General features: G+C 44.4%; 2 protein-coding genes across 2 annotated transcripts; one reads left to right on the forward strand and one right to left on the reverse strand.

The window, feature by feature from the left end:
• The first annotated feature begins 389 nt into the window (after window positions 1-389).
• Window positions 390-3536, forward strand: LOC111233304 (homeobox protein engrailed-2b-like). The gene is made up of 3 exons (XM_022761080.1): window positions 390-654; window positions 724-915; window positions 3220-3536. Exons 1-3 carry the CDS (start codon window positions 390-392, stop codon window positions 3534-3536), a joined length of 774 nt encoding a protein of 257 aa, XP_022616801.1.
• An 8972-nt stretch (window positions 3537-12508) lies between these two features.
• LOC111233280 (protein canopy-1-like) lies at window positions 12509-27033 on the reverse strand. Its single transcript, XM_022761058.1, has 6 exons — window positions 26857-27033; window positions 24287-24389; window positions 23945-24060; window positions 16735-16947; window positions 15025-15121; window positions 12509-13423 (listed from the first exon to the last, which is right to left on the reverse strand). The coding sequence occupies exons 2-6, from the start codon at window positions 24378-24380 to the stop codon at window positions 13383-13385; spliced, it is 561 nt and encodes a 186-aa protein (XP_022616779.1). The 5' UTR covers window positions 24381-24389; window positions 26857-27033; the 3' UTR covers window positions 12509-13382.
• Between the last annotated feature and the right edge of the window lie 345 nt (window positions 27034-27378).

Consider the following 27378-nt stretch of genomic DNA (forward strand, 5'->3'; position numbering starts at 1 on the left):
TCCGTAGTGAAAGTATTTGAGCTTCGTCTTCATCAGACTCTTTCAGCTGCTGGAAGCTTCAATCATTTTGTGCAGAGCCGCAGAAATTAAACACACTCCAGTTGTGTTTTTTTTTTCCAGCTGAGTTTAATGTTGTGATGAAGGTGTGAGGATGAGGAGCGGCCTCTCAAACTGAAGCATGATCTCTCTTTGTCAAAATCATAAGAGGCGCCTTTTCTCTGCAGAAACACTGTGAACTGCTCCAGCAGGATTTTAAACCTCTCTCTTTGACTCGCAGTTATTCTCGTTCATTGATCAGAAGGTGAGCGGGACGCACCGGGACTCTGGGATCACTGCTCTGCACAGGGACGCACAGAAACAGGTCCTGAGGGCGACCAGGCTTCATCATTATGGAAGAAAATGCTCGCCGAGACCCAGAGGACTCCATCCGAGGCGAGGAGTCCAACCGGGCCATCCTGCCTCTCCTCCAGCCTCCTGGAAACCAGCAGTCCCACAGGATCACCAACTTCTACATCGACAACATTTTAAGACCGGACTTCGGCCGAAAGAGGAAGGACGGGACTTTGGTCCGGGACAGGGACGGTCTGGGAGTGATCCTGCGGAGAGAGGAGCTGACGGGGAGAAAGGCTCCAAAAACTGGCAACCCGCAGCAGGGTGGAGCAGGAGGCGAGGTGGAGGAGGAGGAGGAGGAGGAGGAGGAGGAAGAAGAGGAGGACACGGGAGCATCCGACGACCAGCATCCGGACCCCGAGGCCAGGAGGCCTGACCTGAGAGTCGGTGATGCGGCTGTGAAGGGCCGAGCGAGCGGCGGGGACCGCTGCCTCAGCCCCCAGGCCAGCGCGGCCCCTGGAGCCAAGCCGATGCTGTGGCCGGCCTGGGTTTATTGTACCCGCTACTCAGACCGTCCGTCCTCAGGTTGGTGGGAAAAAAACTGTGTCAAATATTTTGTTTAATTCAAAGAAATAATAAAACAAAACAAAATAATAATAGATATAATAAATAAAAATTAAATAAAACTGAACGAAGCTCAGTTTGAATTCTTCAAAAAAAAGAAGCTGAGTTGCAGAAAAAAAACTCAGCTTCTTATTTCAGATAAAAACATGTGAATTAAAAAAAACTGAAAAAAAGAACAAATACAAAAAAGAAACAAAAAAAAGTAGAATAAGATTTTATTCTTTTTATTCTTCCAGCTGTTCGACAGTTACTTACATTTGACAAACCGATTATTTCACCTTCATAATTAATTTTATCATTTATTTTTTATTATTTCATAACTTCAATATTAGAAAAAATGATTTCAACATTTTATTTAAATTATCATTCATCACCAACCGATTTTGGACCGAACAAAGTAGTTTGACGCGGAGTAGAAACTAGTTCCTGTTGTTGTGGATGATTCGATCCGGATCCTGGTTTTAAAATAAAGATAAAGTCTGACAGATTCCAGGAAGTGATTTCAAAAATAAATCAGAAATGAAATGAGAGAGAAAAATCAAGCGAAAACGAGCAGGAGTGAAGTAAAACCAAGTTTAACGCCATTGTTCCTCAGTCTTCTTTGTTAATATCCATTAGCATATTTTTTTTGACAATGGTGGAGGGGGGGTTTAAAAAGTGAGGCCGCGAGTCCCGGAGGATCCGGGTTGGATGTGAAATGCTGAACCACGACTTTAAAGTCTTTTCGCTGACAAACAAACAAACAAATTAATTAATTTATTAATAAATAAATAAATAAAATCGCGGTGGTCTGAGATCCTCCAGAGTCCGGACCACCTGAGTCCGCTTCAGACCGGGTCCCGCGGTCTCAGCTCGGAGTTAAATGTTGGAGGTTAGGGTTAGTGGACGCGTGGTGGACTTGGACTTTTCCTTTGTCGTGGTTTGAGACTGAAGAAGCGGATGTTTTCCGAAACATGATCGAACAGCTGAGCGCGGGAAATTTAGTCTTTATCGAAGAGTGGTGTGTGAGAATCGAGACCGGACGCTGATCCGGACTCAGATGATGTTTTATTGTTGTAGTGGGACTGAAAGTTTCCATGAGGCCTGAGCTGCTGAGGGACTGACCCACCGGCCTCCACGGGGTCCGGGGGCCGCAGCTCAGACCACCAGGCCCCCGTCAGAGGAAAAACTTCTGTTGGACTGAGAGGAGACCTGCAGCGGTCTGAGCCGGACTCTGGGTGCTGGTCGGGATTCTGGGTGATGGTGGTCTCAGTTAGTTTATCGATGTTAAATGAAACAGCTGATGAGGCCTGCTGTGAAAGAAGAGCACACTCTGGTGTTTCGGTCCGGATCCGGGTTTTTCTGAACGTTTGAACAGAACCGGAACCGAGTTTTACTCTTTTATTTTTATCATTTTAGGAAACTACTTTTTAAAATGTGGTTCCTATGGTAACAGGGAGGGAAAGAGGCGCCTAACCCCCCAGTCCTCGATCATATCGTGACCCCACCCCCATCTGCACCCTTTCTCCTTCTCCCGTTTTCATAGTGCTGCAGCAGATCTGGATCTGGATCTGGATCTAGATGTGGATCTGGATCTGGATCTGGATCTGGATCTGGATCTGGATCTGGATCTGGAGGACCTGCTGCCTCAGGGGTTAAACCTCAGTAGGATTTGACTGACACACTGTGTGTCAGGGGGTTAACCCCATCAGCTGTTCACATGTGGTCTACAGGCCGAACCGGATCTCATAAAAATAAAACATGAAATATAAATAAATCAGATTTAATGGAGAAAAAAATCAGACAGAACCGGAGACGCTGGTGTGAACAGACCCGGGTCTGCAGAGGCGGATCTTCATTTAGTCAAACAAACATTTTCATTGAATTAAAAACTCCTCCTGAAGGATAAACCCCCCCCCCCCCCCGACCCCTGACCCAAATACAGTCCAGTGGTCAGATCTGTGAAAAGTACGCGTAATATCTTACTATTATTATTCATTCATTCATTCATTGTCTACCGCTTATCCTCTAGTAGGGTCGCGGGGACTATTATTATTATTATTATTATTTTGTTGTGCCACACCTGAAGGACCTGTGTGAGGGGGACTGTGGGAACGTGGTCTCAGTCTCAGTCCCCGCTGTAAGGGACCAGAGTCTCTGACTTCAGGTGTCACACACCAAAATAATCCTCCTAATAATCAATAATCAGCAGCAGCTCTGTCTGTGTTTATACTCTGTGGTTGTACTGACTCTGACCCCCGGATGTGGTTTTTGTCTCTGCTCCAGGGCCCAGATCCCGCAAACCAAAGAAGGCCCCGACCCCGAGTAAGGAGGACAAGCGGCCCCGGACGGCCTTCACGGCGGAGCAGCTGCAGCGGCTAAAAACTGAGTTCCAGAACAACCGGTACCTGACCGAGCAGCGGAGGCAGAGTCTGGCCCGGGACCTCGGCCTCAACGAGTCCCAGATCAAAATCTGGTTTCAGAACAAACGGGCCAAGATCAAGAAGGCCTCCGGGAACAAGAACTCTCTGGCGCTGCACCTGATGGCGCAGGGGCTGTACAACCACGCCGCGTCCAAGGACGGCAAGTCGGACAGCGACTAGAGGAGGCCCGGGGGGAGGAGTGGAGGAGGGGGGTCCCGAACCATGCAATAAAACCACTTCAGTACCAGCATTCATATTTAAAACCAGACCAGAGACGATTTTGGTTTGTCTTCAGTGTGTGTGTGTGTGTGTGTGTGTGCAGTTTACGTGTCTTCAGGGTTTTAGTGCCGACGACGTCTGATCCGGGTCAAAGATGGTGCTGCGTTCACGTGTCAGTCAGAGGTGTAGGCCTGGACCCGGCCTCGGTGTTCACGCAGACCTCAGTCACACGACCTGAACTGGTTCAGATCCAGATTAATTCAATTAACATGCATTGATAAAAAAAATCAACACAAAAATCAACAATATTTGATCACTTTCCCGCCAAACAAAAAGAGCAGGAGGAACTCTAGACCTGACCTTTTTAGAGGCGGGAAAAGTCAACAACATCTAAGGTCACGCGCACTACAGCCCTATGTGTGTGTGTGTGTGTGTGTGTGTGTTCGTGTGTGTGTGTGTGTGTGTGTGTGTGTGTGTGTGTGTGTGTGTGTGTGTGTGTGTGTGTGTGTGTGTTGTAATGAAACGAATCTGCTGAAACCCAAAGAGTTTAGTGTGGGAGCAACTCAGTGTGTGTGTGTGTGTGTGTGTGTGTGTGTGTGTGTGTGCGTGTGTGTGTGTGTGTGTGTTTACCTGCTGTCTGCCTTCTACAGCCTTTAAAAGCCGCGAAACGCGCCTCAGATCTGGGAATGTAACGCCGCAGTTTGTTGTAATGAACGGTGACGTCACAGAGTCTACAATGATCACAGTGTAACAAAAATGATTCTTTGACCTGGTTTTATAAAGTAGCGACGGATTTTCAAAATAAAAGCAGGATCTGGTTTCCTTTTTATTTTCTGTTGAGCTGTAGGACAACACTTATTTTGAAAAGTTGTCCAGTTAAATGACCAGCACAAAAACTCCAATCTGAGCCTAAACCGCTTCCCCTGCGGTCCGAGAACCAGGTCTCACTGAGCGGCCAGACCCTGGACCTGCAGCACAGACCGGTCCAGAAAACAGACCGGGTTCGAACAGTGACAAAAACCACTGTACTCTTATTTATAATAACATGGACATGTGAGGCCCGTGGGCGCGGGCTCTGCAGTGTTTACATAACTTATTTTCCTGCAATAACTCCTGTGTTTGAATGCAACATCTTCTCTGGGTCCAAACCAAATGCTGTGAATGTTTTTTATTTCAGTTCCAGACGTGAACGAGCTTCTGCCTTAAAGTCAAGCTGAAACCTTCAGAGTCAGAGCAGCAGCTTTTCTGTCAGCGGCGCTTTCATATCAGGATTTTTACAGAAGAAATAATCAGCTGTTCTCTTTTATATGCTACATGTAAATAATTTATATCGTGATGGTGTGATGGTGAATAAACGACAACAATGCAAATCTGACTCTTCAGGTCGTGCTTTTATTTTATAGCCGGAAAGAAACATGTTTTACAAAGGAGGGAAAAACTCTGGTGTTTATCTGATGTGAGGGTCTGAAACATCTGGATGATGATGGCATGGACACAACATGGAGGACTCCAGCTGTGTCTCTGCTGTGACAAATACAAATTAGGTATTATTGATAATTTATCAGAAATTTTACTGTGACGTCGTTGTTTCTTTATTTACATGAAAATCACAGTTAATGATGTTTAAATATAACAGATTATTATGTATTATTTACAGTGCAGCTGACCCACGTGTTAAATTTACCTTAAAAATAAATAGATCAATAATATATATTTATATAGAAATATAAAAACAGAATAATATGTGATATGTTTGCTGCTCAGTGAAAAAATAAATCTCCATGTTTGATCTTTTTCATGTTTTCAGAGTTTAATACATTTAAAGTTAAAGTAAAAAAAAAAAAAACAAAAAAAAACATTTATTTTTATTTTTTTATTATAAATTCTTGATGTTGATATTTCAGAGATAGGAGCTGGTGATGTGACAGCAGTGACATGGACTCAGGGTGAGGACATTTAGACCGCAGACACACTCAGGTCACAGTCACACTCTGGAGACTGAAGCTGCCACTGAAACACACAAACACAACCAGGTGTTTATCAGTGCAGAGCTTCTTTAACATCAACGTGTCTGAAGCTGCAGGACAAGGTCTTCCTCTGTCCTCTTCTTCATCAGATGACATCGTACTGATTCCCTGAACAACAACACGTCAGTCTACAACAGATCTCCAACCTGTTTCACTCTCTGAACTACTTTAACAAAATAAAAGCGGCTGAGAGCTCCTCATGTCTTTATATTACTGGTCACATTTATTCACATGTCGTATCCAAACACTGAAACTGATCTCCAAACTGCATCAGATCAATAAGATCACTGAACAAGTCGACACATACCAACTTCCAGAAACATGTGAAACTCACATCAGACAAAAATGTGAGTCATGATTCAGTCAGAGCTGAACACAGACATGAGAACACTGCAAATAAACCTCCATGAATCTGATCAGAAACCAGAGAAGAAGAAGCAGCAGCTCCTCAGTCAGTGATAGATGTCAGTTCATCCAATGAACTTAAATAGATAATTCACTTCTCTTCATTTTACAAAAAGTAAATGAACATGAGCTGAGAAAAAAACTCACTGTATCCATGGCAACATATTTCCTGTTTAGTTTCTATCTGAAGTGTTGCCGTCACTGCATGTGGCCTACAGCTGATCCGATGTAAACAAACTAATTTGTCTGATCTGGTGTTGAATGGGGTGTGTGTGTGTGTGTGTGTGTGTGTGTGTGTCTGTGTGTGTGTGTGTGTGTGTGTGTGTGTGTATTTAGTTGCATTTAGAGCAGATTTACTGAGTGAAGTCGTGTTTCTTAAAGTTTGAACTGTACAGAACACCCATGGGAGCTCACGAGCCGCCAGTTGGAGACCGCTGGTCTACAGGAAGGGCAGTCAATCAGCAACATGTGACATGATCACCAACAACACAGGGATAAAAAGGCTTCAGTTAATCATCATCATCATCATCATCATCATCATCATCATCATCATCATCATCATCTTCATCTGTGACCTCAGATGGACGTTCAACAGTCTGTGGAGGCTTTTCAGTCTGTTTCACACTGATCGATCCAGCAGCTCTCACCTGACCGGATGACCCCACTCAGTCATCAGCCCGTCGCTTCATCTGTTTGTCTCAGTAGAAACGTCTCAGGTTAAAACTCTGAGGTGTGTGTGTGTGTGTGTGTGTGTGTGTGTGTGTGTGTGTGTGTGTGTGTGTGTGCAGTTTACCTGAGCGTGTGAGCGAGGTGAACGTGGAGGAAATGAGTGGAGACCCACCAACAAAGAGCCGGAGAGTTTGTCTGGGACTCGTCCACTGGCAGCAGCAGCAGCAGAGACCTGGACCCTGTGAATGGCTGCAGGAGCCTCATCTGCATTTCCTTTCTTAGCTGCTTGTATGTGGAAGTAACGCCCAACGGCTGCTGACTCGATGAGCCCGGCTACTCTTGACTCGGAGGAGGAAAGGGGGGAGAGAGCTGGAGCTGGGTCTGTTGTCGCACAGTCTGGGCTGTCATCCTGAAAGGTGGGGGTGGGGCTTGAGGCCGGGGAGGCGGGGGGGGGCAGAGAACCTGGATGAAGGTCAAAATGCTTTGGGTGTCCATGCAAAAAGCAGCATGTGACAAAACTGCAGCCAAGAAATGGTGAGAAACGGACATGTTTTCCTTCTCCGGCTCCCACTGTGGAGATCAGGGCTTTTCCAGATTCAACACCAGACTCTGATTTTATATTTAGTTCAAATTTAAACACTTAATATAACATCTTTTTTTTCCCGTATGTGGTTTTGATTCAAAAGCTTTTAGTGACTTTTTGAATTTTTCATTTCACTCTGTTGTAAAACATGAAGGTTATTTGGACTGAATCCTCCAGACATGAAGAGTATGAAGGTGTCGCCGTGTCAGTGTTTCTCCTCCTGACTCCTCCCCTCATCTCTCCTCAGACGGTCAGATGAGCATGTTTAACTCCGCCTACTTCCACACCTCTGCACACCTGGCCCAAAAATGGCAGATGAAGCAGCTCCTTCAGCTTCACCCTCGAAAAGATAACATAACATAACATAACATAACATAACATAACATAACATAACATAACATAACATAACATAACATGTTTGGTTTGAGTGTTGTACAGAAACACAGGGCCGTCCTCTGCAGTGGTCGTGCTCCTGACCCTGAGGCCACCAGGTGACAGGACTCTGTCTCCCAGCCTGCACCACTGCCACACCCTCAGGGAGGGAGCTGGGTAGAGATCAGTAAAAGGACCTTAGTGGTAGAGTGACTATGTAATATGAACTTTGGTCAGTGTATATACTCTTTTTCTTTTCTTCCCTCCTGATGATGGTTTTCAGTTTGGTTTCCTCTCTAGTGGCTGAAAACAATCTGACTTGAAGACACGAGCACCAGCATCAGACAAACTGCATCACAGCCCGTCTCAAACCCATCAGACTCCAGATCTTCAGATGACGACACTATCTATTTAATTATTTGTTTATTAGATCGGGACAGTGCATTTTAATGAACATCATCGCATCAGAAAAAGCTCATTTACAGCTGTAGTCTCCACAGCCGACGACACCATCAACCCGCAGCTGTATTTATTCTGCAGTTTCTGCAGCAGCAGTGAAAACCCGGAGCCACTGTCCCGTTTAAACCTTCCACGCTTCAGCGGCAGCTCCTGTTGTTTCCAGGGAAAACCCTAAAAACATCTACTTTATCCAGAGTTCACTCGTCCCCTTGTCATAAACTTAACCTCTCCAACAGGCAGAGGCAAAGGGCAGACGAGCAGAGAAAAGAAAAGTACATATCACTAAGTATTGATGTCCCATGTGTCCCAAGGACAAAAGACGGGCCATCCAGTCCCCCTTCCCCCCACTGAGTAATTTAGCCATAGTTCTCCAAACGCTTCCTAGTCAAACTTGGAATATGGAATGAAGGGGACGGGGGCTTTGTGGCGGAAATATAATTACGGTGGCTAAAAGCTGCTGAAGGTGGAGAATGGGGGATGACATCAGACCAATTTCACACTCAGGCCTCGGATGGCCGGGCCAAGCCTGGGCCTCGCCGCGCTGCACTGATCAAAGCCTGCTGCTGCCACCCCGAAAGCCAAAAAAAAGGGAGACTTAACTATGCTAATCTCCAGGACAAATATATTTTAATCTTGTTAGAATACAAGTTAATGCCACAGCTCAGCGACCAAACTTTATGGTATCAGAGTACGAGGATAGAAGGAACACTTTGTCTCAGAGGGTTTCTATTAAAAACAACATGGAGGAATCAGGCTCCTCTGATAAACCTCCGTCATAAAGTCTGCAGACACTGAGCTCAGCCACTGATTCACCGGGCCGCTGCGACCAACCTGTCAGCCTGAAGAACAACCAGTCCTCCAACATGAACACGACCCGGAGGAGCGTCTCCCCGGCCGGCGCCCCCTGCAGCTCCACCCATGAACTGTTGCACATCACCAACTCACCCTCTGATGATGTCACGGCTACGGTGGTAAAGGTGTGTCAGGTTCAGTGTCCTCTCCACTTGTCGCTGTTGGACACACTTGCGAGTGTCGTTCCCTTTGTTATTGTGATTGTTAATCATTGTTTAAAGATATCTCCCCACAGTCGTCCCTGTGTCTCCCTCCAGCCGTTCCAATATCTGAGATCTAGTGACTGTAAAGGCCATAGCATATGATTCTATCAAGGGTGTATACCAGGACGTTATTATGACTGTGATGTAAGTACGTCACCCAGAGGCGGAGCTAGGCCTCTAAACAGGCCTCCAAATATTTGGTTAAAGTGACAGACAACATTTTAGGCATTTATTATTAATTTATCTGCTATTTTACTCACATGTTGTGCTGTTTCTATGAACCTAAGATTTTTCAAGCACCAAAACAATTCATCCACATCAGTAGAGTTTTGTTTTCACAAGAATTAAAAAAAAACTGGGCTTCACTTTTTCAGCATTTTGCAATATTTCAGCAATATTGTGATATAAAACATTTAAGTTTTATCTTATATGCAAGTTCCTTCAGAGATAATGTGGAAATCAAGAAATTACTCTTAGACATCGGAAGGTTAAAGGAGGTCACAGACTCAGCCGACCTGATTGTTCCGGCGCCTCGGGGGCCGGGTCTCTGGAACAGACAAAAGACCGGAGGATCTCAAGGTGCGTACCGGGGAGTGCGGAACTAAAAAGGTTGGAGATCTAACCGGGAGCGATCCACGGAGAGCTTTAAAAGTGATCGATAAAATCTTAAATCTATCGTAAAAGGTCCTGGGAGCCGGTGTGAGGAGGCTGGAGCAGGACTGATGTGGTCGCGTCTCTTGGTTCTGGTTAAAGGCCGAGCAGCTGGAGGAGAGGGGAAGGGTTTGGGCTGGACGTTTTAACCAGGTGAGCTACCTGTGCATCCTGCGTTAGCTTCTTTCCAACCTGATCATGTGACTGCTTGTGATTCTGGACCTGTCAGATAAAGATAGGAAAGACAAACATACGATCCAGGGGCCAGTTGCACAAAACACCTTAAGTTTTCTACTTAAGTAAAGACACTTAAGGTTGAATTTCTCCTCAGCTGAGGGAGTTACTTTAGTAAAAGTTGAGGCATTTGCAGCAGTGAAAGAGATTTTACAGCGGTAAGATTCTACAGTCTCCATGGAGACCGTTTGTTTTCTGGCATTAGCACTTGTGATACCGGTTAACATCCCACCTATATCGTCTCACTAAAATCAATTCCTCGCCTCCCGTTGCTGAGGTCTTTTGTGCAACGGCTTAACTGACTTTAAGTGATTCCTTCAGTATCAGACCTGAAATACTGAAGTGAATATTTAAGGAAACCTTAAGGAGGAGAGTTAAGGGTGTTTTTTATTTTAGGGAAAATCTTAAGTTAAGACACTTTGTGCAACTGTGCAACTGTCCCCATGTTTTCATTCACTTCCCTCTGTCCTACCAATATATTTATATGTGTGATTATATATTCAGGCCCTCAGAGCAGCTTTGTATTTAAATTAAAAGTTCTGTTGTCAATCACGGAGCTGTGGGAAATGAGCGGTTAGCGGGTGTGAGGGGCGTCTGTCACCCTGGAGCCAGGCAGCACCTTGGTAACCCTTGATCAGTCAGGGGTGGAAGCTGGGCTCCTTGACATTTCCAGACAGGCAGCTACACAATGAGCTTGTTCGGGTCCTACTGTGACTTCAATCCCCGGGCGGAGAGGAAACCGGGGAGGGAGGGAGGGAGGAGCAGATTTACTGCTGCTGCAGTCGGAGCAACGAGCAGAGGAGGACACACTGTAAAGGTGGAGAAACACCTGCTGCTGATGACACGTGGCTGAGAGGAAGTGTTGCTAAATGTTTAGAGCGTCATTTTCTATAAATGAATGAATTCACCCTCCTCACCCCGAGTGTTCGTTTTTACAGTTCACACCGGATCAACAACCTGCTGCTGCTGCCCCTCCCTCTCTCTCTCTCCCTCTCTCTCTCTCCCTCTCTCTCCCTCCCTCCCTCTCTCTCTCTCTCTCATGTGACTACATTATCTATCTAAACTACGACCTGAAGCTCTCAGGTCACGATATCTCAGAAACCCTTGGACAGAAACTCTTCACATTTGGCACAAACGTTCACTTGGATGAACTGATTAGATTTTGGTGGCTAAAGGTCAAAGGTCAAGGTTAAACAGGGATGTAACTAGTCTGAGTGGAGGAGGCAGACAACTGGTATCTCTAGTTTACCACTGTCTAAGAAAAATAACAGGAAGGCCTGAGTCACAAAAATAGATTGAGGTGCTTTTATTTACAAAAACAGTGAGGGGAAAAAAAACAGACAAATATCCAACTTGTCAAAGTCAGTACAGCCTCACACCGCTAAGCCCCTCCCCCTAAATCTGTTTAAAACAATACTCTTCTGCAGCTCTACTGCCACTTCTCACATTAAACTACCAAAACTCATTACATAACTTAAATAAATCCCAAAACCTCACCGCAATCTCAGTAATGGGCAAACACGGCCCATGACCCTGTTAAACATGGTTTCATCAGCACACCTGTGCAGGTCACTGCTGCTTTCACAAAGACTGTCAGAGATCAGATAGAATGTAAATCCATCTGTTGTAAAGCAGTTTAGTTCTTGGCTATCTTAAGCCGGACTGTGGTACAATGAATTCTGGGTAAATTAAGACTTTTTTCAATATAAAAAAAATGGCCGACTGAGGAAAAGCATCCAACTAGTTTACTGCAGCAGAAGCTGAAGAACGGAGCTGAGCCGCTGGATGCTGTTCCTCAGGTGTCTTGTCTCCTGCAAACACACCTACAGACATGAGTGAGCTGAGAGGAGCCTCAGTCTGACACAGTCTGTGCTTCCCCTGTGGATGCTTTAGCATATCAATACACAGTGTTCTGGCCAATCAGCTGCCAGCTGCTGCCCCGTCTGCTCCAATCAGACAAAGGATTCTCCAGCGTTACACCTGCTGGTTTGTCTGAGAGGAAACCTGCGTCTTCGCGTCCAGCTGCAGCTCGTTCTGCACAGACTGAAGAGCAACACTGAGGCCTGAAAGTCTTCAGGTTTAAACTGAGTGAAATGACCCGGAAGTATCTGAGCGGCGGCCATTATCAGAGCTGCTCCACTTCTCTAAATGATGAGGCAAGGAGCTTCAGTGCTTCCGGTCTTATCTCCTTTAACTTAGGAAACACTGGAGCTTCCTTTAGGAAAGAAAAGGAGAAAATACCGTCCCACAATTCCTTGGTGCAGCAACATTTAAAGCGACGCACCGTTGTAGTTTCACCTCCGCAGACCCACGTAAATGTAGAAACAACAGAAACTGTTTTATGTTTGTGACTCGATCCAGAACTGATGGAAATCCTTGTCTGATCAACTGAAGCCCAAATCCATAAATATAGATTTATTCTCTTTGAATCCAGTCAGGAAATCAAAAAAATAAACAAGAAAAAACAATATCATCATCATAACTAAATACTATAGTTTATACATCATCTAATTTCACTAAATCACCAAATGAAAAATGGCAAAAAAAATAATTTTCTCCACTTAACAGTTGTATAGAAATGTCAAAAGCGCCAGGAAACATGAATATAATTTATTCTGATTTCTTGCTCAGTTTCTTATTTCTATTTAATCAGTTTAACAGCTTCAACTTCCTCCATTTATATTTTCCTTTCATGTTTTCTTATTTCAACATTTCAGTCCTGTTAGTTTAGTTTCTGCGGTCAGTAAAGGAGGATTTATCCTGCATGTGTTATAGTTAGTTTAAATAAAATCCTTGTGTCAGTGCAGTCAGAATCTTTTCCTAAGTCCTCATGAAGTCTCCTTCACACCTTTCCTTCAGCTCATGATGTTTTCCATCGAGCCGGAGGAGACGTGGTCAGAGAAGCAGATGAATGTATGTTCCTGTTTCACAACGACAGCCTGCATCATGTTCACACACACTGAAATAACAGAGAATAACTGGTGTGATAACTTAAATTAGTATCATTTCTTTAATTAACGGATTCATCATTCAGTTCATTTAGTGTTTCAGTTTTCTTTCAAACAGAGGGAAACATGTGGAGATGAAATATCATTTAAATGAATCAGCTGACGTAAAATATTATTATATTTCCTGCATGTGAAACACAGTCTGTCAGCGCTCGGTGTGGGTCTGATAATAATACGAGTGACATCAGCGTCTGTCTCAAACCTCAGACAGAAACTAAAGTGCACAATATTTTTTGTCAAGATTTCCTCTTTTATTTATTCAAAAACTTAATCGATCATTCGTCAAAAGCTTTTACAGTCTCTGCTGGTCCCTGGTCCCGCCTCCGTCCTCTGACTGTCAAACACTACAACTCCTCGTTCGTGTGGCCGCCGGCTCTGCAGTAGTCTGGAATCAAGAGCAGAGACAAACACATCAGAGTCCAGCTTCAGGACTCGTCTACGTGTCGAATGTGACGCGGTAACAAAGATTTAATTTGCTGTTGAAGGTTCAGACGGTTCATTAGGATCATTTCTGAGATTGTGAGTTTGTGTTAAACACTATTCAAACACTGTGAGTTCAGGAATCCCTCTATACACCAATATGTTCCTATCTGATTTTAAATAAGTGCAATCTTTACTTATCTATGAAATCGTCTCATTACAGGATTAATTAATGATGAAATTATGACAAATTCATCACAGGAACATATGAAATAAAAGCTATCATTATTAATTCATAATCTGACTGATCTTTTTCCTCATTAATTATATCAACCATTGCTGCCTGAACCAATAACACAAACAGTGACCTACTGACAAATCTAGACTGAACTTCACAGCTAAACGTACGATTCAAAGCTGAATTAGCTCAGATTATTTACTGCATCAGCTTATCACACTTTAGCTGCTTTACTAGTTACAGGAAGTGACGTCTTTAACCAGGTTAACCACACCCAGCTAAAGATTTCATGTCATATTATGGTCTGTTTTACCTGAACAACGCAGCATTGGGTTTGAAGTGACGCTAACAAAGATGCTAGCAAAGCAAAAACAGCCGTTAGCGAATATTTAGCCGGTGTTTGACTAACATACAGTGACCTCCGCTTCACATTTATTATGATCAACTCTCAGTAATGAACCAACTTACATTTGAAACCGCGAACCTTTAACCTTTAGCTACAGGCTAAACAAGCTAGTAGCTAGCATTATTCAACAGTTTAAAACAAGCTAGCAAGCAACTGAACCAGACATGCTAACCCATTATTCAACAGTTTAAAACAAGTTTGGAAGAATATGTTCATCTATAGACTACCTATTAAACTATATATATCTATCTATATATAGATAGATAGATATATATATAGATATATGTACTATAAAAATTATCACAGTTAGCATGTGATGTGACGTCAAGGCTGCGTTCACAGCATTGACAAATAAAACAGCAGCCCTATTCAAAATACTGTCTATATAACACTGTCTAATACTTCTTCTCTCATTTTCCATGTGTTTTCCAGGTTTTCAAGGTTGTTGACTGAACGATGATTAACACCCGAACTGTCAGCTACAATATTATATTATATTATATTATATTATATTATTTATGTGCATTAAAAAAGTCCAAAGAGGAGGAGGAGCATGTGGACCTGGTGATGAAGAGGGAAGAGAGAGTTTGAGGTGTTTTTTTTTTAGGATGAATAAACGTATGTAGCCGTCACTTCGTGCTGAATTCCTATTGGTTGGTTGGAGATGTAGGTTGTAACTCAACATGTGCAATAATTAACACACACCAACTGTGCAATATCTTTTCTCTGCTGCTATTTTTGTCATATTTAAATATTGTAATTGTTCTTATTATATCATTATCTACTATTTCTCTTTTTTGTTCTGTCCACTTTGCTGCTGATTCCATAGAGGGGGGAGGAGGGTGAGGTATGTGTGTGTGTGTGTGTGTGTGTGTGTGTGTGTGTGTGTGTGTGTGTGTGTAGGTGGTACAAGCTGTGGTACCTGAGACTCTGCTGCAGAGCTCCTCGTGCACCTGCTCCACGTCCCGGCTGAACAGAGAGATGATATCATCCTCCAGCTCCTCCACCACCGACTCACACTGAGACACAAACACAAGAGCAGAGGAAAGGATTGGCCTGGGGGGGTGGGGGGGTGGCTCGGTCATGCATACACAACACACACACACACACACACACACACACACACACACACACACACACACACACACACACACACACACACACACACACACACACACACACACACACACACACACACACTGTTTGTCACATCTTTTCGCACAATGGTGGGCCCGGCGTTTGCAGAGTGGAGGCCATGTTTTCCCTCTCTTTGCCAGTTCGGCCATCTTGACGGCTCGGTGGTCACAGGGCTGCGTTCACCGACAGCCCGACCCCGGCCTCGGCCCCTGACACCGACACTGAGTCTGTTATTTCAGGGTTTGTGCAGGAGCCAGCCGCACAAACGACCTGTGATGTGAAGTTAGCGCCAACGTTAGAAATGAACAGAACGGGATCTTACTCCAGCTCAGGGGGATGAGGATTCACTTCAGCTTAGAAACAGGTCTGAAAAACCCAGATCTGAAGGGTGAAGAGAGTGAAGACTCAGACCTGGACTCACACTCAGGTTGAGCTGCGAGTTATTATGACGTGTGAACGCAGTGCAGCTACACTACAGCTGGAACATGATCCACGTTTGTTTCATTCATAAAAATCTATTTGGTCACATGATGCAGCAGCTCAGCATCATCAACATCATGTGCCAACCTTCAACCTTTTTACTCTGTACACACACACACACACACACACACACACACACACACACACACACACACACACACACACACACACACACACACACACACACACACACACACACAGGTACTGAACATTTAGACCTGCAGGAAAAACCTACGACAACCTGAAATTAGAGAGTAGAAGAAGATGACACACCTGAGCTGAACCTGTGTGTCAGTGTAAAATAACAGAGACGCAAAGACTAAAAAAATAAATAAATAAAAACAATCTTTAAATTTTTCTTCAGAATTTGTTTTTTGTTTTTTTTTTGTTTAAATTTCTTTGATATTTGTTGTTTTAATATTTCTTTGGTAAAAATGTGAAAAATTATTTTTTCTCTTCCTTTTTAAACTGAATTATCTTATAATGAATAATTATAGAATTAATTCTATGATCTTTAAACATTATTAATAAATCATCATCATAGTTCAGTAAAAACAATAATTTTAAATTAAATTTAACAAAGGTAAGTCGACGTGTCTCAGATTAATAAAACATTATAATAATAATAATGGTAATTAATTAAGACTGCTGAGGTTAATGCAATCACATTGTTCCCTCTTACTCCTAACTACAGCAATATCATCTGTGTGTGTGTGTGTGTGTGTGTGTGTGTGTGTGTGTGTGTGTGTTATATCAAATCATATCTACTTTATTTAATTGTTCCTTGGTCGTTAACTCACAGTAACTTTACAACACTTCCTGTTTATCCAGTTGGCTGCTTTTGATTGGACAGAGCTACATGTTTCCTAGCAACTGATTCACACAGATTTAATGAAGAAACACAGTTTAGTTGGTGACTGGTCTGAAAGCAGCGAGGACCCTGAGAACTGGTCTGTAAATCCACACATCTCTAAAGATCACAGTTCATTCATCACACTGCTCTTTTTCCACTCACTGCGAACTTCATGGCCTCGGACGACTCGGGGCCGTCGAACTGGAAGTTCTTGAAGTCGGGGAAGACCCCGGTGTTCCCGCCGGTCCTGGGAGCGAACCTCATGTACTGTCTGTGCTGAGTGTCAGGGTCCACGTGGAGGGCGTAGTCGCTCATGCTGCCGCACACCGCGTCCAGCAGCTCGCTGAGGTGAGTCTCTGAGCGGGCGAAAGGAACCTGGTCACAACCAGAGAGAGAGAGAGAGAGAGAGAGAGAGAGAGAGAGAGAGAGAGAGAGAGAGAGGGAGAGAGAGAGAGAGACGATCAGCTGGTGGAGCGAGTCCAGGATCAGGATCAGGTCCTGAGTCCAGAAACGAAACACATGGATTAATAATAATAATAATAATAATAATAATAATAATAATGATAATGAAGCTGACACTTCCTGTGTCGCTGCCCGGCAACAACACAAAGGCTCTGCTCATGGTGAGGAAGAAGAGGTGGTCTTCCTCGGAGAGGTCGTCATGGTGACCTCCTGTTTCCGCTGGTTTCTCCTTCCTCACTGACGAACTCTGACTTTTAACCTGTGTGAAGACCCTCCCCACCTCTTCATCCAGCCTCCACCGTCCTCTTCCTCTCCCCCCTCTGAGGAGGCGGCGGTGTCTAGACGGGTCAAGACAGGTGCTCCTCCGTCCCCGGGCGGATGTTGGGTGACAGGGGTGACGGCTGGGGGTGAGGGGGCGAGGACAGGGTGGTGCTCTCTCCACCTCTGACCAGGCTGGAGAAAGCCAGAGGGAGGGGTTGGTTTCCTGAGAAGGGTGGGGTCAGTGGAGGAGCTGGAGGAGCAGGAGGCCTCAACAGGAGCCAAGTGCAGGGTAAACAGCTCATCTCCTGGGCTCCCCTCAACCCCTGCCTCCCACCCCCCCACCCCCCACCCCTGCCTCTGCTGCTCCTTTCAGCCATTCATCCTCCTCCACCCTCCACTGATCAAAGGAGGAAATCTTCCTTGTCTTCTGTGGTCAAAAGGTGGCAGAGGGGGGGTGAGGAGAGGAGTCTTTTAGCTTGGTGTGTTGGGTGGGTGGGGGTGTTGGGTGAGGGTGGGGGTGTTTGAGGGCATCTTGCAGATGAACTGGATTTTGTAACAATGCAGATTTATTATTCCCTGACCCCTTTGGCTGTGTTCCCTTCCGGGCCAAGCCCACTGATTACATTATACACACACACACACACACACACACACACACACACACACACACACACACACACACACACACACACACTTTGACAAAGGGCCTCTCCACCATCTGTTTTCCTTCCTGTCTTGTGTTTCCAGCCTCCGAGTAAATATGAATCCTCTGGTCTCTTCAGGACCTGGTTCAGTCCTCTCTCTGGTCCTCTGGTCTCTTCAGGACCTGGTTCAGTCCTCTCTGGTCCTCTGGTCTCTTCAGGACCTGGTTCAGTCCTCTCTCTGGTCCTCTGGTCTCTTCAGGACCTGGTTCAGTCCTCTCTCTGGTCCTCTGGTCTCTTCAGGACCTGGTTCAGTCCTCTCTGGTCCTCTGGTCTCTTCAGGACCTGGTTCAGTCCTCTCTGGTCCTCTGGTCTCTTCAGGACCTGGTTCAGTCCTCTCTCTGGTCCTCTGGTCTCTTCGGGACCTGGTTCAGTCCTCTCTCTGGTCCTCTGGTCTCTTCAGGACCTGGTTCTGATCCCTGAGCTTGACATCACTGTTGTGCTGAGGCAGGAAGGAAGTCACCAGAATGTTACAGCACAGGGTCAAAGGTCGGAGGTCGAGCTCTGAGGGATGTAGGTCACGCCAGCCGATGAAGATGAGGTTCATCTGTCAATCAAAATCTGCTGTGATGACTTTGACATTTCATCCACTGAAGATGTGAAAGTAGAGACTATGACCAGTAATGTTACCAATGAATAATTATTATTATTATGTTTTGACATTAATGTTTATTTTCCCACGGTAAAGAATTAATTCACATCAGGATGTTTTTAGATAAAATACATGAGAGTTCGATTCATTACATCATTAATACGTCAGATATATAAAATCACTCTGGTGTGTGTGAACACAGTTATTATAGACTTTTTATTATTTATTTATTTAGACCGTTATTATAAAATAATTTAAAGAAGAAACACTGAGGAACTAGTTTTTAATGTTTAACCTGTGAGAACTTTAATCATTTAGATTTGAATTTCTTCTCACTTCATTTCTTTTGTTTAAAAACAAACATGAATTATCACATGTGCTCAGATGGAAATGAAATGTATTATATTATATTATATTACTACTATTACTGATGCATTTTCAAGTAGCATGTAAGTGTTAACTTTATGTAGTTTATCTCTTATAAATCCTCATGTGACGAGCTGCAGGTGAATCAGTGTCTTCAACAAACAGATCAAATCTTCATCAATCATCATCATCGCGACTCAGACTCGTCCGTTCTCATCATATAAACACAGATTCCAGAAAACTGGGTTTGAAATCTAAACTTCAAACTAAGTCCTGAATTCATCCAAACCCCCCCCCCCCTTTTAAAAAAGAGAAAAAAGAAAAGCCCCCTCCCCTCCCCTCCGCCCCACAATGAAACCACGTCGGTCCATCTCCGCCCGTGGGCTTGGGTCTGAGTCATTATCATGCCATGCTACAAAATGGTTTGGAATTAAAGCCCTTCCCTGCCAGTCGCAGCCTGGTGAAAGGAGCTGTCAGTCACAGCGTTGTTTGAAGAATGGGGCGGGGGGGCGGGGGCGGGGGGGTGCGACCAGTCGGGCCAGAGAATAGGCTTCTCAGGGATGCTATCCTCCATTCAATTCCCATTGGACAGGGAGCCATTATTGCACCGCTGTGGACAGGGGCCTTTCAGTTTCATTGTCCCGGTGATTCGGGCCAATGAAGACTCATAAATTAATAATAATAACAATAATAATTTGTCATCAAAGTGCAAGAGAGGAGGGAGAAGCTGAGACGTCATATTAGATCGTTTAAAACATGGATTAGTGAATAATAAAGGTTTGACTTCATGACGGCAGGAGAGAAATAAGAGTTTGTAATTAGCAGCTAATTCTGACGGTGACGTGAAAACACAGAAGAGCTGGTTGATGGAGGACAGGTGAGGCCTGCAGCTACGTCAGGGGAAAGACCAGAGTCCAGACATGGTTAGCTTAGCTTAGCATGAAGCAGGGGGACACTGTTAGCCATGTCCGAAGAAAAATAAATAACTGTGAAATAATAATAATTGTAAATAAATAATTGTTTTAGGGCTGGATCCATTTCTGAGTGGGAAGCCAGTGAGGGATTTTTTGCTGATCAACATGAACCAGATCCAGAGTCAGGTCTGGACCCTCCCGGACGAACAGGAGATTGAGACTAAAACCAGGATCTGGACTCTACCAACTGCATCCGGCAAAAAACTGCACTACAACCAGAGACTGAGACAGAAGCGCTGGGTGGATGAATACGCTGCTGTTCATCAAGAAATAGTTCCAGTATCCTCAGAGGGCTGGAGGGTCACAGGGGCCTCATCCAGGGACCAGATCCATGATGGTCCACGTAGTGTTTTTTTAAGTACAAATGAAATCCACGAATGGTCCAGAACAGACCGACGCCCCTCCTCAGAATTAGTCTGAATGAAGGTGGAGTTGAAATTAAAAAAAAGATATAGACAAATTGAGAATTGACCAACTCATGTCGAGCAAATAAAGCCTCACTGGAAACATCCGTTCAGAGGAGAAGGCAGAGGTCAAGCTAAGCTAACAGGCTAGGCTATGTAAACGTAGCTAAGCTAAGGTGTGCAGATTTCTGAATTGAAAAACGGGGACATTTCCAGTTCGGCATCAACATATCATTTAAATGGTGGTTTATTTTGACCATGGTAACTGTTGTTCTGTAATAAACTAAGGTAAAGGACGACTGATACAACAATGGCTCCCTACCTTTGAAGGTATCGCAAAGTCCAGTTGTCTATCTATTCCTCGATTATTTATATTCCTTTAGTTCTTAAGTGTCCACAGATCAAAAGAATCAAAAACGTTTCTCATGAAAGTTTTCCAGGTTGTGAATATTGTTGCAGACAGTCGGGTCACTTCTTCATCTTCACTTCTTCCAACATAAAAATAATTTTTTCAAGTTTCGGCTGGGGGGCTTTGGGTATGTTTGTTTTTGTTAGCTTACTGCCTGGTTATGAACTCCTGTCCAATGAGTGAGCCAGCTAACCTTTTCTCTGCCTAGAGACAACAACAAAAAAAAATGATTCAGATAATTCTATTTAGTTGATTTTAGCTTTATTTCTGAAGCTGCTGTAGTAACAACCAGCCCCCTCTGTTGGCCAAAACAAGCACAACACATGACGCCTGTTTCTTATTCACAGTTAAAAACTGGGATGTTTCCGGTCACATCTGTCTGGAGAGTTAAGCTAAGGTGTAACTGACTGACTGACGTGTTTCTATGTAAAAGCATCACAGATAAAGAAACTGTAAGGAGAGTGAAAGATAAATGACGACGGATGTTTTCTGTTTTTTCATCTTTACTAATTAACGATTTAAATCACTGAGCAGCTCAGAGGCTACAGCCATCTTTTAAGGTGGAATGTTTTCTTGCATGTTACTTGATGCGTGACTGACGTTTGGAAATCAATCGATAGACCTTAAACTTTTACCATTTCATTTGTTTTCATCAGCTCTCTACGTGACGTGCTCTTTAGTGTTGATCCGATCTTCAAGAGATTAAAAATGTAGATAAACTTCAGCTGGATTCTGTGAACTGTGGCTGTTTTATTTCTTCACTTGGAGGGAAAAGAGTAGCGGCGCATGGTTGCGGTGCGCTCCAGCAGTTCTACACCTGTGGCTGTAACACCTGAAGACATCAGCTGCTGTAATAGTCTAATAGCTTCATGTGGTCTGATCTGTTCCGTCTTTGTTCCCGTCACAGCTCTGCTCTGATGATGATCTGACTGATGTACTTTAACACTTTCTGATACGACCTCTGACTCTGCTGAACGTGTCCTGCTCAGACCACATCCTCTTCCTCTAATGCACACAGATAAGGTTGATATCCTCCGTCTCTCATCGGCATATTTCTGTTGAGCTACTGCTTTAAGAACCTCAGCGGAGGGAAAACAAAACCCTCTGTGGATGTCCCCTCGCTCAGTCACATTTCTGGGCCATGATATTATGTGTCACTGTGTCAGCCGGCCTTTGTGCATCCTCTCATTCTCAATGCATGACTTCCCACCGGTCTCTATGAGATCAGCTCGCTGCTCCAACTAAGTTCAATGTCTTTGGAGGCCTTAAATGTGTCATTGTTGCAGCAGGCAGGTTTAACTTTTGTGCCAGAGAGCAGCCCCATGCCCCCAGGAAGTCCTACTGTGAGGGGGCCAAAGAGCAGAGACTTAAAACCTGCAAATCCTCCTCACTGATGGCATCTAAGCTGTGACATCCCTCCCTCTCCGATTCACAGCGGGTCAAAAGCTGCTGAAAAGGAGGGAGCCGAGAGGGCATGGGATCAAGGTTTGGCTTCTTCTGCGCTCAGCAACATTTGATGGAGCAAACAAAGCAACAGGTGGAGGTTAGTGTCAGCGAGGAGCAGAGGAGGAGAAGCGCTGTCCCGGTGACCAGCGCCATCACGACCGCAAACCGTTTGCATCTGCGGCGATGACAGATTCCCAGTCTGTCAGCAGAGCTGGAGGAGACATTTAAAACCACAGAAGAAGAAATCGTGGAGGTTTCAGTCCAGCATTAAAGTCATCATTAAACTGGAGGCTGTAGAGACGCTGATGTTAAAGGGACAGTTCTGGTTGTGTGACGTGGGCTTGTGTGAGGTAGAAACATACTGTCGGTACATCACCTGCAGTAGATCATGATGAGCGCAGTGTCAGTTAGGAAGCTGAACCACCAACAAGTGCTGTTTTCACGTGTCTAAAACACGTTTTTTCTTATGGCCCCGCCCACAGCAGCACATCGCTCTCACACTCTGTCGGTGGGTCGGCTTCCTAACTGACACCGCGCTCATCATCATCATCATCTACTGCAGGTAATGTACCGACTGTATGTGACGACCTCACACAACCTGAACTGTCCCTTTAAGATGTCGCCTTAAACTCTGACAGGTGTCTTCATGTTTTCAAATTTCCGTCATTTGTAACTGCAGTTGCGGCACTGCACCATGTGGTGGCACTGTTTACAGAACTGCAGAAGAAGACCTGCAGCTTTCCTGGAGGTACTCCCTTCAAATTAAGAGCTTTCAGTCTGCTGCGGCGGAGGAGCCAGGCTTCATCCACACTGACTCGTTTAAGTTTTAAAACACTTTCAGTGCGTCGACTCCTGCTGTCGTCACTGAGCCCCTCAAACACAGACGCTGCTGATCCTGTTGTAGTTTGAAAACTAGTTTGAAGACCTTTGGAAACGACGATCCAGACACCTGCGTCTCCTCCTGATTGGGTCTCATCAGTCGTGACGTATCACGTGTCATTCTGCAGAGTTAAACGCAGCTTTAAAGCAGATGAGGTCAGAGACTTCAGGTCAGATGCAGAGGACGGTGTCTCCCGTCAGAGGACACAGCAGACTGAAGACTTCACAGGCCGCTCGGCCAACCGTCAGCACGTTTCACTCTCTCACTTCACAGATAACAAACACAGAGACGTAGAGAATATTTTACTGCCTTCACCCAGCCTCACATCAGTGGCAGCAGCTATCAGTGACAGGCTAAACAGGGATTAAAGGCCAGGAAATCAATAGCAGAGCTGGACACCTCATGATAGCCGGGTCCCTGGGCAGTAGAGGATGTCCAGGTTCCAGTGGGACGTGACCTCATTAGACCAGGAACAATAAGCTGGATCCATAGCCTCACTGTGTTCACACAGCCTCACACACACACACACACACAGCCTCACACACACACACACACACACACACACACACACACACACACACACACACACCGATCAATCAGGACTGCAGTGATCCATCCACATCACTGATCGCAGCCTCTCTCAGCACCCAGGTCCCATATCCAGGTTTTTACAGCTTTTATTTTGAAGGAGGAGAAACGTGTTTTCAGGTGTGTTTGTTAAACGCCATTTTAAAATGAAAACGTATCCTTAGTGTTTGTGACATATTATTATAATATATTGTCTAGTATTATTACTGTTTCACTGATTGTTAATTTCAGACTACAGTTACCTGAGCGCTGCAGGGGACAGGTGAGTGTGAGGTCAGGTGTTCTCTACCTTTTTGTCTTTCATGGATCCGTCGGGGTTGAGTCTGAAGCTGCCCACGTTGATGGTCTTCTTCGGGTCCACCTGACTGATCGAGTAGTTCAGCTCATCCACAATTGCTTTGCATGCTGGGAAACACAGGTGAATGTCAGTAAATGGAGAGCGACAGTACCGATGAACACAGGTGCTAACGATCAATAAAATGTATCTGAAACTAATCAGATCTGGTTTATGAAGACGTATAATAATGATAAACAGGACGACGTCCAGTTCATTCCAACACGATCTCTCAGAGGACTGTCAGGACCTGCAGAGGACTACAAACATGTCTCCCTCCAGTCAGAGCCGACTCACCTGAGCAGTAGAGCACCTGGTCCCTCTTCCCCTGGCTGCTGTTGGCGAAGACGGACAGCAGCACCACAGTCATCTGAATAATCCATGAGGCCATATTGATAACCTGAAGGAGACACACACAGGCCGAGTGAACAGCGGCACAAACTACAGCCGGATACATCACATCCCGATCTTTACCTGCTGACGGCTGAGGTTCAGCTCAATCCTCAGCCGGGCGATAATCAATAATCATTCGTCCATTTGTATCAGGATGATATGAACATGATATTGATTTGACCCTCGTCTCAAAAACAGAAAAATAAACTGAATCATCTCGGTCTCAGTGAAAGAGCACCAGTACCTTCACTCATATCTGCTGCTGTGATGAAAGGTCAGAGCTACAGGAAGCCTGAAGGACAGAAGTCAACTACGACTCCCAAGATGCATTGCTAAACAAACAGCGAATCACAGATGATGGCGCTGACAAAACTAAGTACTTCCTATTTTATCTCCTTCAGCGTAGGAAACACTGACGCTTCCTTTACGAAAGGAAAGGAGAAATGCCGTCCCACAATTCCTTGCAAATGACACGATTGTAGTTTTACCACATGAATGTAGAAACAACAGAGCAGCTGTTTTATGTTTGTGACTCGATAGAGAACTGATGGAAATCCTGATCTTCAGGAGTCATCATCATCTCTCATCATCAGAACAATCTGTACATGAATGTTGTTCCATAACTCTAAAGAACCAACTGATATAATATATAATATAATATATATATATATATATATATAAAATATATATTATATAATTCACTGTGGCCTCCGACTCGGTTATTTTCATTGAATTATCATTTTAATGGCTCAACTCTCTCTTGTATTTTTCTTTCATGTTTTCTTAGTTCAACATTTTAATCCTGTTTGTTTTGTTTCCGTGGTTACTAAAGGAGACTTTATCGTCCGTGTGTTATAAATAAAGTTATAAATAAAGTTAGTTTAAATAAAGTCCTGATGAATTCTCCTTCACGTCTTTGACCTCATGATGTTTTCCATGGAGGTCGAGGAGAAGTGGTTAGAGACTTTTATTAAGAAGTTTGAGTTTGGTACTGCTCTGGCTTAATCTCCATGACAACGGCAGCTGGGACTCATGGGTATTGTAGTTTTTAGAGACAATCCTGACAAAATGATAAAACCTGTTAGATCTTAGTTTGTGTTGATGTAAAATAAGATGGTAATGTTTACATTTTATAAGCTAATAACTGACATATTGATCATTCCTGGACAAATCATGATTGTTGAATATTTTTTAAAAAATCATGTTGATTAAGTGATTTTTTCTGACCGACTATAATCAGCTCAAACACTGAATAAACATGTTCAGGTGGCTCCACCATGTAATCACAGTCAGAACAAGAGTCCTCGGTAGATATAATATTCCATGTTCTACCATCAAGATCTCAGTCCGTCCATTTACACTTACTGTATATATCACTTTATATTTATTTACTATGATGTTGTAGGCTACACCTCGGTATCGATAAAATAACATATCTGTGAGTAAACATGTTACATTTTAAAAGGGGAGGGGTCAAACATCTTATCTGGTGATAATAATAATAAGTGATGAAACCATTAAATCAAAGAGCATCTTTAGGTCACCAGGTGAAGCAGTTCACAGGTGAGAACAGCACCGATATCAACCAGTTAACTCCAGTCAGGCTCTTTACAGTCTGTGCACACAGCTGATAGTGACTGATATACACTGATCAGTTTATTAGGAACATGTAGATCAACCTGATGGAGTCTGATACAACAGTCCTGCAGTAAATCCTCCTTCATGAAGCTGATAATGTTTTTATTAAAATAGTTTCCGACAGTTGTTGATGATCATTATAGAGGATGTAGTGTTTGGAGGTGTTTCTGATATTTACCTGCATTCACTGATAGAACTGGGGTGGATAAAATAATAGAAACACCTGAGTGTCCTTTATACAGCAGTAGTTTTGTGTCGGCGTATCAGTTCCAAATATCTGTTATCGGTCTCCTTGATTATCGATAATCAGTATCGGCCCTGGAAAAGACATATCAGTCGATCCCTGCTCAGCATTACCTGACAGATCAGCCAAGATTCGTTTACCTCACCAACACCTGCAAGAAAACTCAGGACTCGGCTGAGAACTGGTCTGAGAGCAGAGTCCAGTTCTCTTTGTGAGAGAGCATCGGGACACTTCCTGAATCTAATAAAAAATATAAATAAACCGCGTTTTGGTTGAATAAAGTTTAATTTTTAATGAGTAAATATGGTTATATTTATTATTATTTGTCTCTGAAGTCGAACCCCACTGGTCCAGAGAGAGACAGCTGACCCTGATGTGAAGAAGACCGTGTATCTGAACCCGGGCTGTCTGGGGGACTGGCTGAACGCCGAAGTGAAGGTGGACTCAGGTCCAACCGTGGAAAGTGTTTGTTTACCTTCCTGCAGGTACGATCGTCGTCAGAACCGGAAGAGCGTGTTAAAGTGCGACATTTCGCGGCGGGGTTTGGTGCTCCGTACCGCGCACATCAGGGCTGAGTGTAAGTACGTCTTACCTGGCGAGGAGAGCGAGCTGTCAGCACACACCTGTTGTCCTCATGCTCAGTCTGTCACCTCGCTGACAGCCTTCATTCATACAACACTACACGGTCACACCTTCCGCTCCAAACTTTCAAAGTAAAATCTTTATTGACCCGACAAAGTAAACCTCAGTCCTCCGCGGGGACCGAGACAACAGTGGCCGTGTAGCGGAAGTGCACAGCGGGAGAAGGTGGCGTCTCTAACCGCTCCTCCTCCACTGCTCCGTCACACTCTCCCTCCTGCACCACCCCGGGCTTTTATGTTGAAGGCGCAGTCAGCTGCTTCCTCCTCCCTGTTGGTCGGTACCCGGACGTGCCCGGCTGTGGTGTAGCCACGTTCAGTCCGCCGTCGGCTCCGTCAGCCAATCATGTTGCAGACTGAGAGAGCACGGACCAATCAGACCGCGTCGGTGTGTCCCAGGACCTGTGTTCAGTCTGAGGCGTTTCATGACCCGCGGAAATAATAGATGTAATTTAATAACTGCTCATGAATATGTA

Source organism: Seriola dumerili, unplaced genomic scaffold (assembly GCF_002260705.1).
Source record: "Seriola dumerili isolate Sdu_G_001 unplaced genomic scaffold, Sdu_1.0 BDQW01000383.1, whole genome shotgun sequence".
Taxonomy (NCBI): Eukaryota; Metazoa; Chordata; class Actinopteri; order Carangiformes; family Carangidae; genus Seriola; species Seriola dumerili.

Bases quoted from the DNA above. Each gene is read 5' to 3' on its own strand.
- LOC111233280 (XM_022761058.1), bottom strand. From the start codon at position 24,380: ATGGCCTCATGGATTATTCAGATGACTGTGGTGCTGCTGTCCGTCTTC. The intron at 24,061-24,286 runs GTGAGTCGGCTC...TGTGTTTCCCAG, and splicing joins CCAGGTGCTCTACTGCTCAG to CATGCAAAGCAATTGTGGAT. The intron at 13,424-15,024 runs GTACCACAGCTT...TCTTGATTCCAG, and splicing joins GCTCTGCAGCAGAGTCTCAG to ACTACTGCAGAGCCGGCGGC.
- LOC111233304 (XM_022761080.1), top strand. From the start codon at position 390: ATGGAAGAAAATGCTCGCCGAGACCCAGAGGACTCCATCCGAGGCGAG. The intron at 655-723 runs GTGGAGCAGGAG...AGGACACGGGAG, and splicing joins AACTGGCAACCCGCAGCAGG to CATCCGACGACCAGCATCCG. The intron at 916-3,219 runs GTTGGTGGGAAA...TCTCTGCTCCAG, and splicing joins CTCAGACCGTCCGTCCTCAG to GGCCCAGATCCCGCAAACCA.